We start from the raw sequence: 16,229 nt of genomic DNA, 5'->3' as shown, positions 1-16,229 counted from the left end.
GTATACTGCTTATGTTTAAGCCTAGTATTATTTACAAGTTGTTAATGAATGCTTCAGCATACTGTATTAAGAATAGTGAACTAATAAAATGAAATACAGAGTGTAGTTTTACTACAGTAAAGTCCTCCACAATCTCATCAATAATGTGGAAGACAGCAGAGACGTGTTCACTTTATTTAAGTTACCATGATAAAATGGGATTGATAGTGGTATTTATTTAAAGAGTGAATAGTACAGTAGGCTATAATGCCAAATCAAGTTTTTCCTTATTTTTATCACAGTTACATTTCTGCTTGCGTTAGTTATATTTTTGTTTAAATGTTTTTTATTTGATTAGTATGGTGCACCTTTTGAATGTTTAATAAATGTTTGTAAAACAAAATGCATTCTTTATATCCAACATCTATTCTCTGTCTTTAAGTGTTTGAAACTGGAAATATCTCATCATAAAACATACAGCCAAAATGTTGTGGTTTATTAGATAAAAATGTAATATGTAAGTCTATTTTAGTATTTTGGTTATTGTTAATAAATAGTGCCTCAATATAAATCATATCAAAAAGCACAAAAGGAGGAAACACAAGACACAAATTCTATATATAATCTCTGAGAGCGCGCAGGAAAATGTGTGCGTGAGCAGTGCATATTTGAGAGCGAGAAAATTTGCGCGTGAGCAGCGTATATTTAAGAGCTCGCAAGCAGTTTTGTCCACAGAGGAAATCGGTGCACGAGCATCACACAAGGTAGAGAGCAAAGTTCTTCATTGTTATGTGAAGAAAACAATGTTATTGTTTGTATGAAGTAGCCTACTTCATTTAGAATATGTGCTACCATTTTACATTGCTGCTAGACAGATTTGCGATCTCCATCTCTTCAGCACACACGAGATTCAATTGATAAAATACCAATTTCACTCAATTTTACTTTGCAGCAAATGGACTCTTTTTTGGTGGAACTCATTCTTGTGCAATAGGCTGTGTAGACGAGACGCAGGACTGTTTAGCACTTTTTCAGAAAATTACATTTGTATCTTTATATATCTAAGCAATGTTCTTTCATTAAAAAAAAGGTTTGTTTAATAAATACAGATCTTACAGCCATACATAATCTGTTTAAATTTTATTTTTCTGTTAAAAAGACTTGAAAAGACTCGAAAATCAAACTGCAGGACTTTGGACTTGACTTGAGACTTGTTGCCTTTGACTTGGGACTTGACTCGGGACTTGCCTGTCTTGACTCGGGACTTGACTCGGGACTTGAGGGCAATGAATTGAGACTTACTTGTGACTTGCCAAACAATGACTTGGTCCCACCTCTGATATATATATATATATATATATATATATATATATATATATATATATATATATATATATATATATATATATATATATACAGCCTGATGGGACAGATTGGAAGGAGAATTTTACAAAAATAAGTAATTTATGGTGCTTCATTCTACAAACATTACTTCCATATATCGTATATCATTAAACCAGCTTTACATCAGTGAACCAGTTTAATTTTTTTGTCTAATGAAGTTAGCTTATCGATGTCTTCTGGAGCGTACAGAAAACTTGAAGCAGATTGGTCTTATTCAGCTGGCTTATAGGTCGGAAGACATTTTTCAAATCTGAAGTAATTTCCTTTTTTTGGTTTTTAGTTAGAATAATTGACATGTTTGTTGCTCTTTAAGCATGACATGGTGTTTTATAAACATGGCACCATATTGCAAAGTTACAAGTAGAATGAAACAGTTTCAAAAGTTATTGCACATCTGAGCTGTTACTGTATAGTAGGGCTGGACGATTAATCGGAAAAAGATCACAATCTCAATTTGACTCTACATACGATCTTAATTCAGCTTTTCTAAGGTTCAGCCAATTAATAATTTCAAGGTCAGGAGAGAAAAGGCGGTCGTACATGGTCGTTCACGTTTTATATTTGTTGCTCAGCAACATGGACGCCTCCAAATGCTGTTAAAAGAGTCACATACTTTATTTATTAGGTCTAAATCACCCAAAAATTTAATTTCTGTATTAATGTAATGATGTATTCACGACCGCAAAATCACACTTGAGCTGATATGCTGTAAATTACTGTGAATTAACAACCAGGACAAATTTAAAGTCTGTTCAAGTCCACCATTCCAAGTTTATGCAAAATTTAGCAGTTTAACCAACAGTAGAACTACATATAGGCCTAATATTATTATTGTCGTTTTACCATATGTTTGAGAATTAACAGTAATAATAGCCTACTCATTAACCTTTATTTTACATTTACAGAATTGGGAGAAAATCGGTATCTTGATTGCCCTACTGTATAGTGTGTTAATACATATTGTGTAGTGTGCAGTGAAGCTCCTTATTGACCAATCAGAATCCACAATCGGAACTGTCAATTTTGGTAAGGAAACCACAGCCTTGATGATCAATATTTGTTCCCTGCAGCCTCAATACTCTCTCTAATGCCATCTGAATAAGGTTCTGTGTGTGCAAAGCTGTCTATGTGTGGTTATTGAAGTAATTCAGTGTAGGGAATACTATATGATGTAAGGAAATGCAACATTGGTTCTCTACGAGTTTCCTGACAGTAATGAATAATGGTGATCACACAATCATCTTTATGTGGACAGAGATGAAGAGCTGTGTCAATTAAGGGTCACTTCACAGTCACCAGCATCCTGGAAATGATTCCCAGTGGTACCACACTCAGGTGTCTTGTGAAAGTTCATTGGCTGGCTTCCCAGGTGGGTCATTGTGGGTATTCTCCTTCAGATGGCTTGAGAAGGTCTCGAGGGACAAGTCTGAGCGAAGTGGCTTAATGCCTTCCCACACCTTTTGTTCCCTTGATGAGACTTGTAAGTAACATAATGAACATTGCGACTGACATGGATTCAAATAGTAGTCTGTGAAAAATGAAAATGTGCTAATTAGAGCTCATTTTTGAACACATATGTGACAGTTAATGTGTTGTGTTTGGCAATAAAAGAAGTTGAACAAACAAAACACCAAATAAATCTTACCAAGAAGAAGAAGAAGGCAATGTTGTGGTTGAAATTACAAAAGAAGTGCCAAGACATAATTGGAACTTGTGCTAAGGCCTTCAGAGTTTGGCCAAACAAAATCACATTATGATTATTGTGACAAATATTGTGATTACAGTTTGAACTGCGATGTACTCTAAACATTTAATAAATTATTTATTTCACATTTAATTCATGTTTTCTTCATATTGCACCAGCTATGATAACAAAAGTCTGGAATTGTTGATGAGTGTAAGACTAATATCATTCATTCATTTTCTTGTCGGCTTAGTCCCTTTATTAATCCGGGGTCGCCACAGCAGAATGAACCGCCAACTTATCCAGCAAGTTTTTACGCAGCGAATGCCCTTCCAGCCGCAACCCATCTCTGGGAAACAGACACACACACTCATACATTACGGACAATTTAGCTAACCCAATTCACCTGTACCGCATGTCTTTGGACTGTGGGGGAAACCGGAGCACCCGGAGGAAACCCACGCGTAGGCAGGGAGAACATGCAAACTCCACACAGAAATGCCAACTGAGCCAAGGTTCGAACCAGCGACCCAGCGACCTTCTTGCTGTGAGGCGACAGCACTACCTACTGCGCCACTGCCTCGCCCAAAATAGACGAATATGTCGAAGAAAAAAGTTTGTATATAGAAATATTTAAAAACAATATTAATAACAATAATAACTGAAATTCAACAGAAAATATAAAATTTGAAAGGAATAATATAAAAAATTAACAAGATTTATGAAAACAATTATTGTATATATGTAATACTAAAATAACCCTAGCTGAGTTTTTATAAATGTGTGTTAATGCACATTTTAAAGTATCGCATGTGATTTGAACATGTGATGGAAATGTCATGTTTGAGAAAAAAACTTAATTTGCAGAAAAGTTTTTATGCTTACTTAAGGTGATTTTTGGACTTCTAATAAAAGGTTTATATTGTAGGAATTTTGGGATGGAATATATGAAAATTCATTTGATGTCGGTTGCTAGTTTACAATTCTACAGTCAGCAACTCTAACAGCATGATAGTAACACGCTAGTTTACATTTTTTTATTATTTAAATTTTTTTTTGCAAACTTTGAAAAGATTCTTTTCCGTTGGGATAGAAATCTGGCTACTGAATAACCCATCCCTATGGAGCCACATCAGTTTCAAAAATAATACATTTACATAATATAATTCAAACATTTACAACACAATTTACGTTTACAAAATCCAATTCGTAAATTCAAAACACAATTCAAAAATACACAAATCCAGTTTGTAAACTCAAAACATGATTAAAAAAATACACAAATCTAATTTGTAAATTCAAAACACGATTCAAAAATGCACAAATCTAATTTTCAAATTCAAGACACAATTAAAAAAATACACAAATCCAATTTGTAAATTTAAAACACGATTGAAAAAAATAAACAAATGCAATTCACAAATTCAAAACACGATTAAAAAAAATACAAGAATCCAATTTGTAAATTTAAAACACGATTCAAACATGCACAAATCTAGCTCATTTGGCAAAAATATTCATGATTTGTTCTTGTGCATTTACAAATTGTGTGTTGTTTTTATGAATTGTTTTGAATTTACAAATCGGATTGTGAGTTGTGCTGTGCATGTATAAACTTTGTTTCGCAAATTGATTATTTTTGAGACTGATCTGGCTCCATATCGTACTAATATTTAAATGAATAAATAAATATAAATAATGTATACAGTCAAGCCTGAATTTGTTCATACTCCAGGGGTATGAATAATTTTAGGCTAGACTGTATATATAAACCTTAACCTTATCCAATGCATAGCTTAAAACACAGTCAAAACATGTTATTAACCACAGAGATACAGTTCATAATACAATGCACAGACAAACACCTCTAAGATTTACTTCAGAAATCTAAAAATGTACTTTACATCATGATCTACTGGGATTCTCCATTGCCATTTTTCTTCTTCTAGCATGTTTAAATGCAGTGTTGACACAGGCCATGGTGTGCTGCTCTGATCGGCACTTTGGTCAGAGAATAGCACAGGCAAAACCTTGTAACAAACCCAATGTGACAGAGCCAGAACAATGTGGTCAACTTTTATGTGCACTGCTTGTGTAGAGTTGGCCACCCACTCCTTAAGGTTGTGTAGCGCTTGGTGCAAATTAAAGACTGCAAGGTCATACGTCTTGTTGCTGGCGGAGATCCGTTCTCTCTGTATATTGAGAGTGGGAGGAAACATGAGTCAATCTTAAGATATCCAACCAGATCCGACTCTTATTTCAGTCTGCTATATATCGCAAGTGTCACTTCCCAAAATCCAATTGTGCTTATCATACAATATACTGAAGTCTGATCCTTGTTGTCTGCAGTTGCATTTTTTTTTTCAATCCATTTGCTTTGTTAAAAGCTTCTTTCATTTTAGTTTTGGTTTGGTAGAACAGAATGGTTAGTACTATACAGTTCTGTTGTAGTTAATTGCAGTATTTGAGTTTAACCATACATCAATCTATGAATTTAGTCAATACATTTATGATGTAATCTATACACAGTTTCTTAAATAAACAGATTACATGATTCATTTGGTTGAATTTCTGAATTAAATTGTTATTTATTTTAATAATGTTGGCAGGGTCAAAAAGAGATTTTTCAAAATCCGATAGTTTACATTTAAACACAATTACTGGGCCTGTACAATGTGCATGCATGTATTTACTTTGACTATTTTTATTTGAAATTGAAACCATTAAAACAGCCATGTTTTTGAAGAGTAAGGCAATAAGTACGTTAATGCTGTAATAAATACTGGAATTGCTATATATATATATATATATATATATATATATATATATATATATATAAGTCTGCACGATATTGAAAAAAATCTGACATGTTTTATTTTGCTGCAATAAATATTGCGATATGCATATGATTTCACCAGATGACTGGAATAGCTCAGTTTGGAAAGAATTACTGATTTTATGTTTACTGGGATGACTTCATAGAACAGTTAATCTGCATAAATGAAACAGACAGTGCGAGATTTTGAGTATAAATTGAATCATCAAATGTTTTATGTAGCATTTAGTCTTCATTGTATGAAATGTTAAATAGAATTAATCTCTGATGAAACTATAATTTCTTATACACAAATGGTTTAAATGAACCTGAAATCTTACAGTTTATACATTACAGCTATAATTCCACTCACATTTTTGTGGCATGAATAAACTCAAACTGACATTGCAAAATCTGCGATGTGACTTGTGGATTTGCACTTTGCAACATCGATGCTGAAACGATACATTGTGCAGCTTTAATATGTACTTCTTAAAACCTAGAAAAATAAAAACACTAAAGCTAAAATCTTTGAAAGTATCTGTGCAAACTCTACACTTAAGAAGTATGTAAACTCGTGTATTAAAGCTGTTAGAAAGAAATATTGATCTTGTTATTTGGTCATTAAAATGGAATAAAAGTTTATCTAAACCATGTGACACCAGCATGAATACAATGTGTAAACTAGAACTTTTCCACGAGCACTCCTATTTGTAATTTACAAACAAATTCTGGCCCAATCCCAATTCTATATTTTTACCCCTTCTCTTTGGCCTTTGAAACAAAGTATAAAGGGGAAGAGCTTCAGATTTTAATCCTAAGAAATGGAACAGCATCACAACACATGCACATGTCATTGTATGCCGTGATGAGCTCTTACTTCATATGAGATCAATGACAGCGACTGCTGTAGTTATTCAAGTTGTGTTATTTTATTAGATTTATCCTCAGGTAATCATTTAAGGCAACATTGTCATGTTATCATAATGATATGATATGGAAATAAGCTAGCAACTGTACTGTGCCTTTACACTGTGGCCATATTCATCTAAACACACAAAACATTAACATTAATGTTATACCGGACAATGTAAAAAGCTAATTCTCAGCCACTAACCTTAGACTTTTCTGACAGGGTTTTCAAGTGTCGTTAAGTGACAGATGTCCAAGTATGTTGTGGGACCACTATACAAGAGTTATTATTATGGTTAATATATAACAAAATGTAGCTGTTTTTTTATCGCTTTTAAAAAAAAAAGCTTGACTGTAAAACAGGAACGCCGTTATGAATGTATTAAAACAAATGCTTGTTTGTTGTAAAAATTTGTAATAATGACAGGATATACTCATTTGTGCATCTCCTGACTTCTGGAATCTGGAACTTTTTCTGGGAAATTTTCTTCCCCCTTGGTTTTGAGTGTTTTCCTCAAAAATTCTCAGTTTCGAGGGGTATTTAGCCCTTCCTCTTAGCCCTACACCTTCAAGCTAAAGAGAATTCCGACAGCCTTACCCTTTCATGTAAATGCATAAAACGAGAATTAGGGGTAAGGGGAAGGGCGAAGGGGTAGAATTGGGATTGGGTCTCTGTCATCGTATGAGGAGTCTGATCTGGTGTTTTCTGTGTTTCAGGCCTGATGGGTTCAGGGACTCAACGAGAGCTGCGTACAGCAGATCCCAGCCTCCACTCGCTCCGCTACGGCCAGTCCTGAGTGTCGGGCATTCACCTGAACACACTCTGCCCGACCACACCTTCCCTTTATCTGCTTCTTCCTTGTCTGTGTCCTCCTCTGGCTCCTCCACCCGCACATCCCCGAGATGATTGGCAAGTTAAAGCAGAACTTACTAGTGGCCTGTCTGGTCATTAGCTCGGTCACAGTCTTCTATCTGTGTCGCCATGCCATGGACTGCCATCACCGGATAGAGGAGCGCAGCCAGCCCCTGTTGAGCAGCTTGCACGCCACCCTCCGAACAGGCCAAAACCTTAGCACCCCCTTTATCTACAATAAAGACATGCCTCTAATATTTATCGGCGGTGTCCCTCGCAGCGGCACCACTCTAATGAGGGCTATGCTGGACGCTCATCCCGATGTGCGCTGTGGGGAAGAAACCCGCGTAATCCCTCGGATTCTGGCTATGAAGCAGATGTGGAGCCGCTCTGGCCGGGAGAAAATGCGTCTAGATGAAGCCGGAGTGACAGATGAGGTCTTGGACTCGGCCATGCAAGCTTTCCTACTAGAAATCATCGTAAAACACGGGGAACCTGCCAACTACCTGTGTAATAAAGACCCGTTTGCTCTTAAATCACTCACTTATCTGGCCAAGATCTTCCCGCATGCTAAGTTCATTCTTATGGTTCGTGACGGCAGGGCCTCCGTCCACTCCATGATCTCCCGCAAGGTCACCATCGCTGGATTTGACTTGAGCAGCTACCGGGACTGTCTTACAAAGTGGAACCGGGCCATAGAGACAATGTACACTCAGTGCCTGGAGGCAGCAGACAAGTGTCTGCCCGTGCACTACGAACAGCTCGTCCTGCACCCTGAAAAGTGGATGAGGACGCTTCTCAGATTCCTCAACATTCCTTGGAACGATGCAGTTCTGCACCACGAGGAGCTCATCGGGAAAGCAGGCGGCGTTTCGCTCTCCAAGTAAGTAATGGGGATTTGTGGATTAGTCAATTAATCAATAATAATTAGCAGAACCACCACAGGGGTCAAATTCACCCTTAGGTGTTTTTCCAATGTACATAACACATTTTCCAAGCCTCACAGTCATTGATTCCCTGTTGTTAAAGTTTGTTTAGATTAAATCTGATAAAAAAAATGCGACATTTATATACTTATAAGTGAAAAAAGTCAAAACTGACTTGTAATGTTTTTGGTCATTGTTGTGCCTTTTTTGTGTTGTCTTTTGTGTTGTCAGTGTCTGAGATGTTGGTAATTATTTTATGAATTTTTAGCAATAATAAAAGAAGTTTTGAGTGATGCTGAGTCTGATTTTGCACAGCGAGATATCATGCAACCTGGGTCAGCTTAGCATTACCAACCTCGCACTTCTGCACCTTGCAGGTGTTGCTAGATCACAATTGGAAGCGTCTGGAAGTTAACAAGAATTATTTATATTGTTTATTACATTTCCCATTAATTGTATTTATTTTACTAACGTCTACCCCAACCCTAAACCCAACCAGCACAGTAACGCAAAAACAGTAGTTGTACCGAGTTTTATTTATGTTATTTATTAAATTACCCAACAAATTGTATTTTTTTAATGTCTACCCCGACCCCAACCCTAAACCCAACCGTCATAGTAACGTAAAAATATAAATTATTGTTATACATCTTTACAAAAATGATGCTAAATTGATGTGCGTATCCACAGCTGTATCCTATCGGGACTTTACCCTCTTTACCTGCCCCGTGTTCACATTGTATTCTGCATGGTTTTTGCAATGTGAAAAAAATGGTGAATGGTTGCACTGGTGTGCTTCCCCTCATAAGAAATGTTGTCTATTAAAAGACATAGCGTGTCGCTTTGCAATTTTAGTTAATTTAGCATCCAAATTATTCATGATATAAATTGCATGATATAACGTGATATAAAGTCTTTTATAGTCATGATATAAAGTCTTTTATATACAGCAAGAAGGTCACTGGTTCGAGTCTCGGCTGGGCATTTCTTTGCATATTCTCCCAGTGATCACATGGGTTCACTCCGAGTGCTCCAGTTTCCCCCACAATCCAAAGACATGCTGTATACTGTAGGTGAATTGAATAAACTAAATTGACCATAGTGTAAGTGTGTGTGTGAAAAAGTGTGTATGGGTGTTTCCCAGTACTGGGTTGCAGCTTGAAGGGCATTCGCTGTATAAAACATATGCTGGAATAGTTGCCGGTTCATTTCACTGCGGTGACCTCTAAAATAGAGACTAAGCCAAAGGAAAATGAATAAATGGATGAATAAATGAATGAATGAAGTGTCCATGTTCTGTGTGTGTGTGAATGAATGTTGCAGTTTGTTTTACTACACACACATGCTTTTAACAGCAAGCTATAATTGTTTGCTTTTAAAAGCAAAGCAGGGTTTTGAGGCCAGCGTTCCAGCATGGGTATCTTGGGTTTATGAGCCATCTGGATCATTTAAACATGGTTCAGTTATCATATCTAGTTAATGTCACCAGCCGTTTGTGTCACACAGGCTATGTTTGGCATACTTGCGTAATGCCTACGGCATACTGTGCAATTTACTGTACTGTATTTCCATCCATATTGTAGTGTTTTTAAATGCTAAATGTAAAGCAAAGTTTAATGTTGTTTCATAGTGTGATAGACTCCATTGCATTCACATTACTTGGTTCTTTAATTATGCATGAATACATCTACATGGTAAATATTTTTAATTATGGCATATTATATGTGTAGGTAAATGCTAATTATTATTATTTTCATCAATAAGTGATTTAATAATATTTACTAGACATAAGTGCTGGCGGTTCATTCCGCTGTGGCGACCCCGGATTAATAAATCATACACTACAGAAAGTTTAGCTTACCCAATTCGCCTATAGCACTATATGTCTTTAGACTTGTGGGGGAAATCGGAGCACGGAGGCGTGAACCAGTGATCTCCTTGCTGTGAGGCAACAGCGCTACCCACTGAGCCATGGTGCTCAAGCTTTAGTTTGTTTTTATTTTCATTTTGGTTTAAATAATTTGTATCTAGATTCAACTGGATTTTGACTTATTTTTATCAAATTATTTTTTTCCAAATTTTTATTAAGATATGAAAAGTTATTTAAAATAAAAATTGTGATTATTATTTTCTTTAAATGACCACAGTAGAAAGGTCATTTAGTCAAAGGTTGTCAAAATTCATGGAATATCAAATGTGAAGTCATGCGTGAGTTAGTAGATCACCTGGATATTTCATGCCTACTGAACACGCACACACAGTCCATTGCATGCTTGCTAAATATTTGAGAAATTATGGTGGTAACTGTCCATTTAAGTGAATGTGCAGATGTGTGTAGGCTTTCCTTTCTCTTTCAGAATGTAATTCTACATGTGTTACATTTATTTATTACATTCATTTTGTACTGTTCCCCCTGAATTAAAAGAGAAGTGCCGAACGCTCTCTCTTTGCTCAAGTTTCACTCACTACGATGGTGCTAAGTGAAATGGAGCTCTCTGGAATCATAATAAAATCATATAGTGATCATAAATAAAATGCGTTGTTGCCTTGGTAATGCAAGCATAATGTAAACAGAAGTAATCAATACTTTAAAAGTGCTCAATTATTAAGATGTGTTGAAATAATTATTAAATAATTAATTATAAACATACAATTTTCAAAATGCCCTACTTTTATTTAATTAATGTAATTACATGCAAATCTACAGTCATATGTGTGAAGTTGTGGCAGGTGTTTGCTACTCAATAAATATGTTTATTGTTCTTTGAATTGTTCTGTTATAGGGCTGTGTGTTTTAGTGTCTAATTTAATGTCTAATTGTGTGTGTGTTTTTTTTTTGGACAGATATTGCAGATTATTTACAATTTAATTCTGTAGTCAAGGTTCAGCTCAATAGTCTGCAAGCAGTAGCAACAATATAGCAACAGCTCTTAAAATGACCTGATTTTGTTCAGTGTCTGTGAGTTTGAAACCAAAATGTTCCCATATTAGCAATGCTGTTTTTCTTTTAAATTAATTTGTCTATTCATAATTCCCAAGCAGCAGACAACATTATCCCACTTGATAATAAATTTAAATAAAATACATTATTATTTTATTGAGGACTTTTTTTGCGCAATTCTGATTGGGCATAATGAAGGTGTGCTCACTCAATTGGCTAGTAAGGCTGTCACACACAAACGGCAGTCACGCATTTGCTCTGGGCAGGGGAAATTAAATAATACATACATATTTCATATCGCAGACTCTTGCGATTAGCTAATTGCAACGTTTCAAATTGTGATTGCAGTTCGATTTCGATTAGTCGCACCCTTTTTCTGTAGGCATTTTTTTCTAAATAGCAACTATAGCTTTTTATAAAATATAAATTAAATATAAAATATAAGTTATTTAAAATACAATTTTGTGATTTTTATCTTCTTTAAATTACCAAAGTAGAAAGGTCATTTTAGTCAAAGGTTGTCAAAATGGAATGTCAAATGTTAAGTCATGCGTGAGTTATTAGATCACCTGGGTATTTCATGCCTACTGAACACGCACACACAGTCCATTGCAAGCTTACTAAACATTTGAGAAATCATGATAGTGTGCTATTTCAAACATAAACAACACTGTTTCTGTGGTAACTGTCCATTTATGTGAATGTGCAGATGTGTGTAGGCGTTCCTTTCTCTCTCAGAATATAACTCTACATGTGTTACATTTCTCACTGACAAGTGATGCATTATTTTTTGTTCTGGCTGATAACAACTTGATAACCCCTAGGGTGCAGTTGTGTACACGATCAGTTCGACCAAAGTGTGTTGTGTTGCAGCTTGAAAGGCTTGATGTTCACGAATCTAATGATTTCTGTGCAGTTGGTGCCCTAGATAGTCCAAACGGAGGGGTGTAGTTCACCGTTAACATTCCTGCTGCAGTAAAACATGCTGTAGCTTGCTGGAACACGAGTCCTGATGGAGTTTGTTTTATTTTTTCAATTGGAAAATTTGAGGTATAATATGAAGGCTGCTGGGTGATGTCACTTGCATTTATCTTTTGTAAGTGCAACCTTGTTTTGTCAAGAGCTTTTCAGACATAATTTGTTTCTGTACTTCAGGCAGCTATGTACGCATTCAGAAACAGAACAAGGTTAGATGCTTTTTATATTAATCTCTCTGAGTCCAGACTACAAGTGCTGGTCACATGTTATGGCTGTGGTTTATTGAAGCATATAAGAATTACATATGGACTGCAGAAGTTACTGAAATCTCGAAAGGACAAAGGGTCGTCCCATCGCTTCTATTGACACATGAATCAGTTAAATCCCTTGATGTCCTATGGAGAAATTTGGCCTGGGGATTTTATTTTGGCTGAGCTTTTATTTTTAGGAATGAAAAGCTTATGGTCAGAGAGGAAGCTGTGCTGTGGCATATCTCTTCTCGCTCCTCTTTGTTCTTAGAGCGTCTCTGGTCTGTCTTTCATCTCTTCTGATATCTGTGAGCTGACTGAACTGTAGACTTGTTCTGACCTTTTTTGACATCTATTTAGTCTCTTTCTTATCTTCAGCCTTTTATCACTTCCTTTTAGATTCTGAGTAATAGGATGTTTTAGCAGTCTTTGATTTAGATTGTTCATTTTCACCCACAATATTTTCTCTAAAATAATTGAAATGGTTCGTTCAAAATGCACATTTAGATATACAGTAAAAGACTTAAAAACAGCGGGTAAAATCACCCAGAAAGGCACCCCCTACTCCAATAATAGTGATGCAGTAATATAATAAAGAAAAATACAGTAATAATTTTGAAGCATAAATACTGAGTATAGATTAATTTTGTCTTTTAAGGAAGATTTTAAACTATTGATATAATTTGATACAGATTGTTGATTTTTTTTGGGGGGGGGGGTGGGCAGTATTTGCTTTGTACTAATTATTTAGAATACATAATTGTACAAATATTTCACATGTGGTGTAAAACAAGTTAACAGGCAAGTGTTTAAAAACAAAATTGGTGTGCTCATGAGGCTTGATTCAATGGTATAACAATAATAATAATAATAATAAAAATAATAATAATAATAATAATGATGATGATGATGATGATGATGATGATTATTATTATTGTTATTATTATTGTTATCATTATTATTTTATACAGTAGTCAACAATTGAAGTGGATCAAAAACATTTTTCAAAATTGTTATAATGCAGAATTGTTGTTGTTCAATAGTTTTTGGACAAATTTGATGAAAGGTTTCAAATGGTGACTACAGTATACAGTGCTTCCCAAACATATACTTAACTTGGGTGGGCTGCATAGGTATTTTAACGGTAACCCAAGCATATTTAGTGATAAATATCTATCTATCTATCTATCTATCTATCTATCTATCTATCTATCTATCTATCTATCTGTCTGTCTGTCTGTCTGTCTGTCTGTCTGTCTGTCTGTCTGTCTGTCTGTCTGTCTGTCTGTCTGTCTGTCTGTCTGTCTGTCTGTCTGTCTGTCTGTCTGTCTGTCTGTCTGTCTGTCTGTCTGTCTGTCTGTCTGTCTGTATATATGCTTGTATATATGTATGTATGTTTATATCTGCTGGAAGGTTGAACTCCTGTAATCCTTTTTTGTTTCTTACTTTACTCTGATTTTGTTCAAAATTCTCTTTGTTCTTCAAATATATAAACATACACTGTAAAATCCCAAAATTTAGGGTAACTCAAACCGTTTAAGGAAACCAATTGCAACAAACCATTTGAATTAAAAAAACTAATCTATATGAGTACTGTAAACTTACTCCATTTAAGTGGAAGTCATGAGGTATTTCATTAACTCATTCTATTCAACACTGAGTTCAAAACTCTTTTCACATAAGTAGTACCCAACTTTCAGTATATTTTGAGTTAACTACACTTATTTCATTTGATAAAGTTGACTGTTGGGTTTTACAGTGTACTGTATATATCAAACTACATGAGGTCAGATTAACCATTACTGTGTAATAGACTGAGATTTGAGCGTTCAGTGTGCTGTTGTTGGCTGCTGTGTCCTTTACTTTGAACATTTGGAGAAAAGCTGAAGGGCTCGCAGTTAAAAAGTGGCATTTATTAAACAGAGTGCTGACAGTAAAAGCAGTGCTTCTTTGAAAGGTTTGTTGTGGGAACGGAAAAAAGGCATGAGCCCAGAACACCTCACCTACTGAATACACTGCTATTCTTCCAAAACCACATAATGAAGGGATCACTGACACGCAGTATCATTAGTTACTGAATGGACAAGTGGATGTTTGTGCGATGACACTGAGAGCCAAGTCTTCCTGAATAAATCATTCATTTTCAGTTTTCACTTTAAATATTGAGTAAATTGATATAGGAACAATTTAACTGATTGTTATTAGAAAACGGGTGCAGTGTTTAATAGCATGGTAGAACAGTTTTTCTAAAATCCCAAACTTCAGTTTTTATTATACATTAGTATATTTTATGAAAGGATGATGTTAGTTAGGACTGTGCAATAAGACAATACATATTTTTTAAACAAAATTAAAAAGTGTATCGTTTCATTTTATCCTCTATTTATTATTTTTTTGCAATGTGTATTGTGCATATGTTTTACAGTAATACGTTTTCATAATTTATACTAGGGCTGCATGATCCTGGAAAAATCTAACATTACAATCTATTGTTATTATGTGATATATATTGCAATGTGGGGCGACACAGTGATGCAGTAGGTAGTACTGTCGCCTCACAGCAAGAAGGTCGCTGGTTCGAGCCTCGGCTGGGTCAGATGGCGTTTCTGTCTGGAGTTTGCATGTTCTCCTTGTGTTCTCATGGGTTTCCTCCAGGTGCTCTGGTTTCCCCCACAGTCCAAAGACATGCGGTACAGGTTAATTGGGTAGGCTAAATTGTCCATGGTTGATGAGTGTGAATGTGTGTGTGTGTGTGGATGTTTCCCAGAAATGGGTTGTGGCTGAAAGGGCATCCGCTGCATAAAAACGTGCTGGATAAGTTTGCGGTTCATTCTGTTCTGCTGTGATGCCCCCAGATTAATAGAGGGACTAAGCCGAAAAGAAAATGAATGAATAAATATATCGCAATATAAATACAATTTCACCAGATGACTTGAATATGGTAAGGATTGATCATTTTTGATCTGCGTAAAAACTAATAAACACTTTAAAATACAATAAATACAATAAAGAAAAAGTTACATTTGAAACAGTGTTTTTTTTTATTTTCCAAGTAATTTATTTTGTATTGTATTTAGGTACAATAATTGAATAATAAAAATAAAAATAATCCAATAACAATTAATCGTTACATTTTCTAATGGTACAATCTCTTATGGCTAAATACTTTTAAAGTCCTCATACAGTCACAGACTTCAAAAACACATCATCACTTATAGAATTATAAGGTTCTATCTGACATTTTTGTCAAAATTGAGTTATTGACATATTCTTAATAAATGACAACTTATTATGGGATGTTTTTTCTAAGTTGTTTACGTTTTAAGACTTTTTATAAAAAAACAAAAAAAAACAAATGCTACACATACCGTTTACTATATAAAGTGCAAAAATTTGAAGCATAATATCTCTAAATCATTCAGAACACAGATAGAACCTTATAATTCCAAGGTGACGACATGCTAATGATACATTATAATCCAGACTCAA

General features: G+C 35.1%; 2 protein-coding genes across 7 annotated transcripts in view; one reads left to right on the top strand and one right to left on the bottom strand.

Annotated features, from left to right (window-relative positions):
• Positions 1-16,229, bottom strand: part of LOC147833651 (uncharacterized) — a 734,785-nt gene that overhangs the window by 60,524 nt on the left and 658,032 nt on the right. The window lies entirely within an intron of this gene.
• tpst1 (tyrosylprotein sulfotransferase 1) overlaps positions 1-16,229 on the top strand; it is a 78,620-nt gene that overhangs the window by 13,697 nt on the left and 48,694 nt on the right. For 4 of the 6 annotated variants that reach the window (XR_015508344.1, XR_015508345.1, XM_087282412.1 and 1 more), the window contains 1 exon segment: positions 7,512-8,530. Coding sequence is in view for 2 of the 6 variants with exons in the window: in XM_087282412.1 (XP_087138538.1) it covers positions 7,698-8,530 (833 nt within the window). In the remaining 4 variants the exon portion in view is untranslated. 6 annotated transcript variants of the gene reach the window in all.

This window comes from Danio rerio, chromosome 15 (assembly GCF_052040795.2).
Source record: "Danio rerio strain M-AB ecotype USA chromosome 15, GRCz13ab, whole genome shotgun sequence".
Classification (NCBI taxonomy): domain Eukaryota; kingdom Metazoa; phylum Chordata; class Actinopteri; order Cypriniformes; family Danionidae; genus Danio; species Danio rerio.
This window is presented reverse-complemented; position numbering and strand designations above follow the sequence as displayed.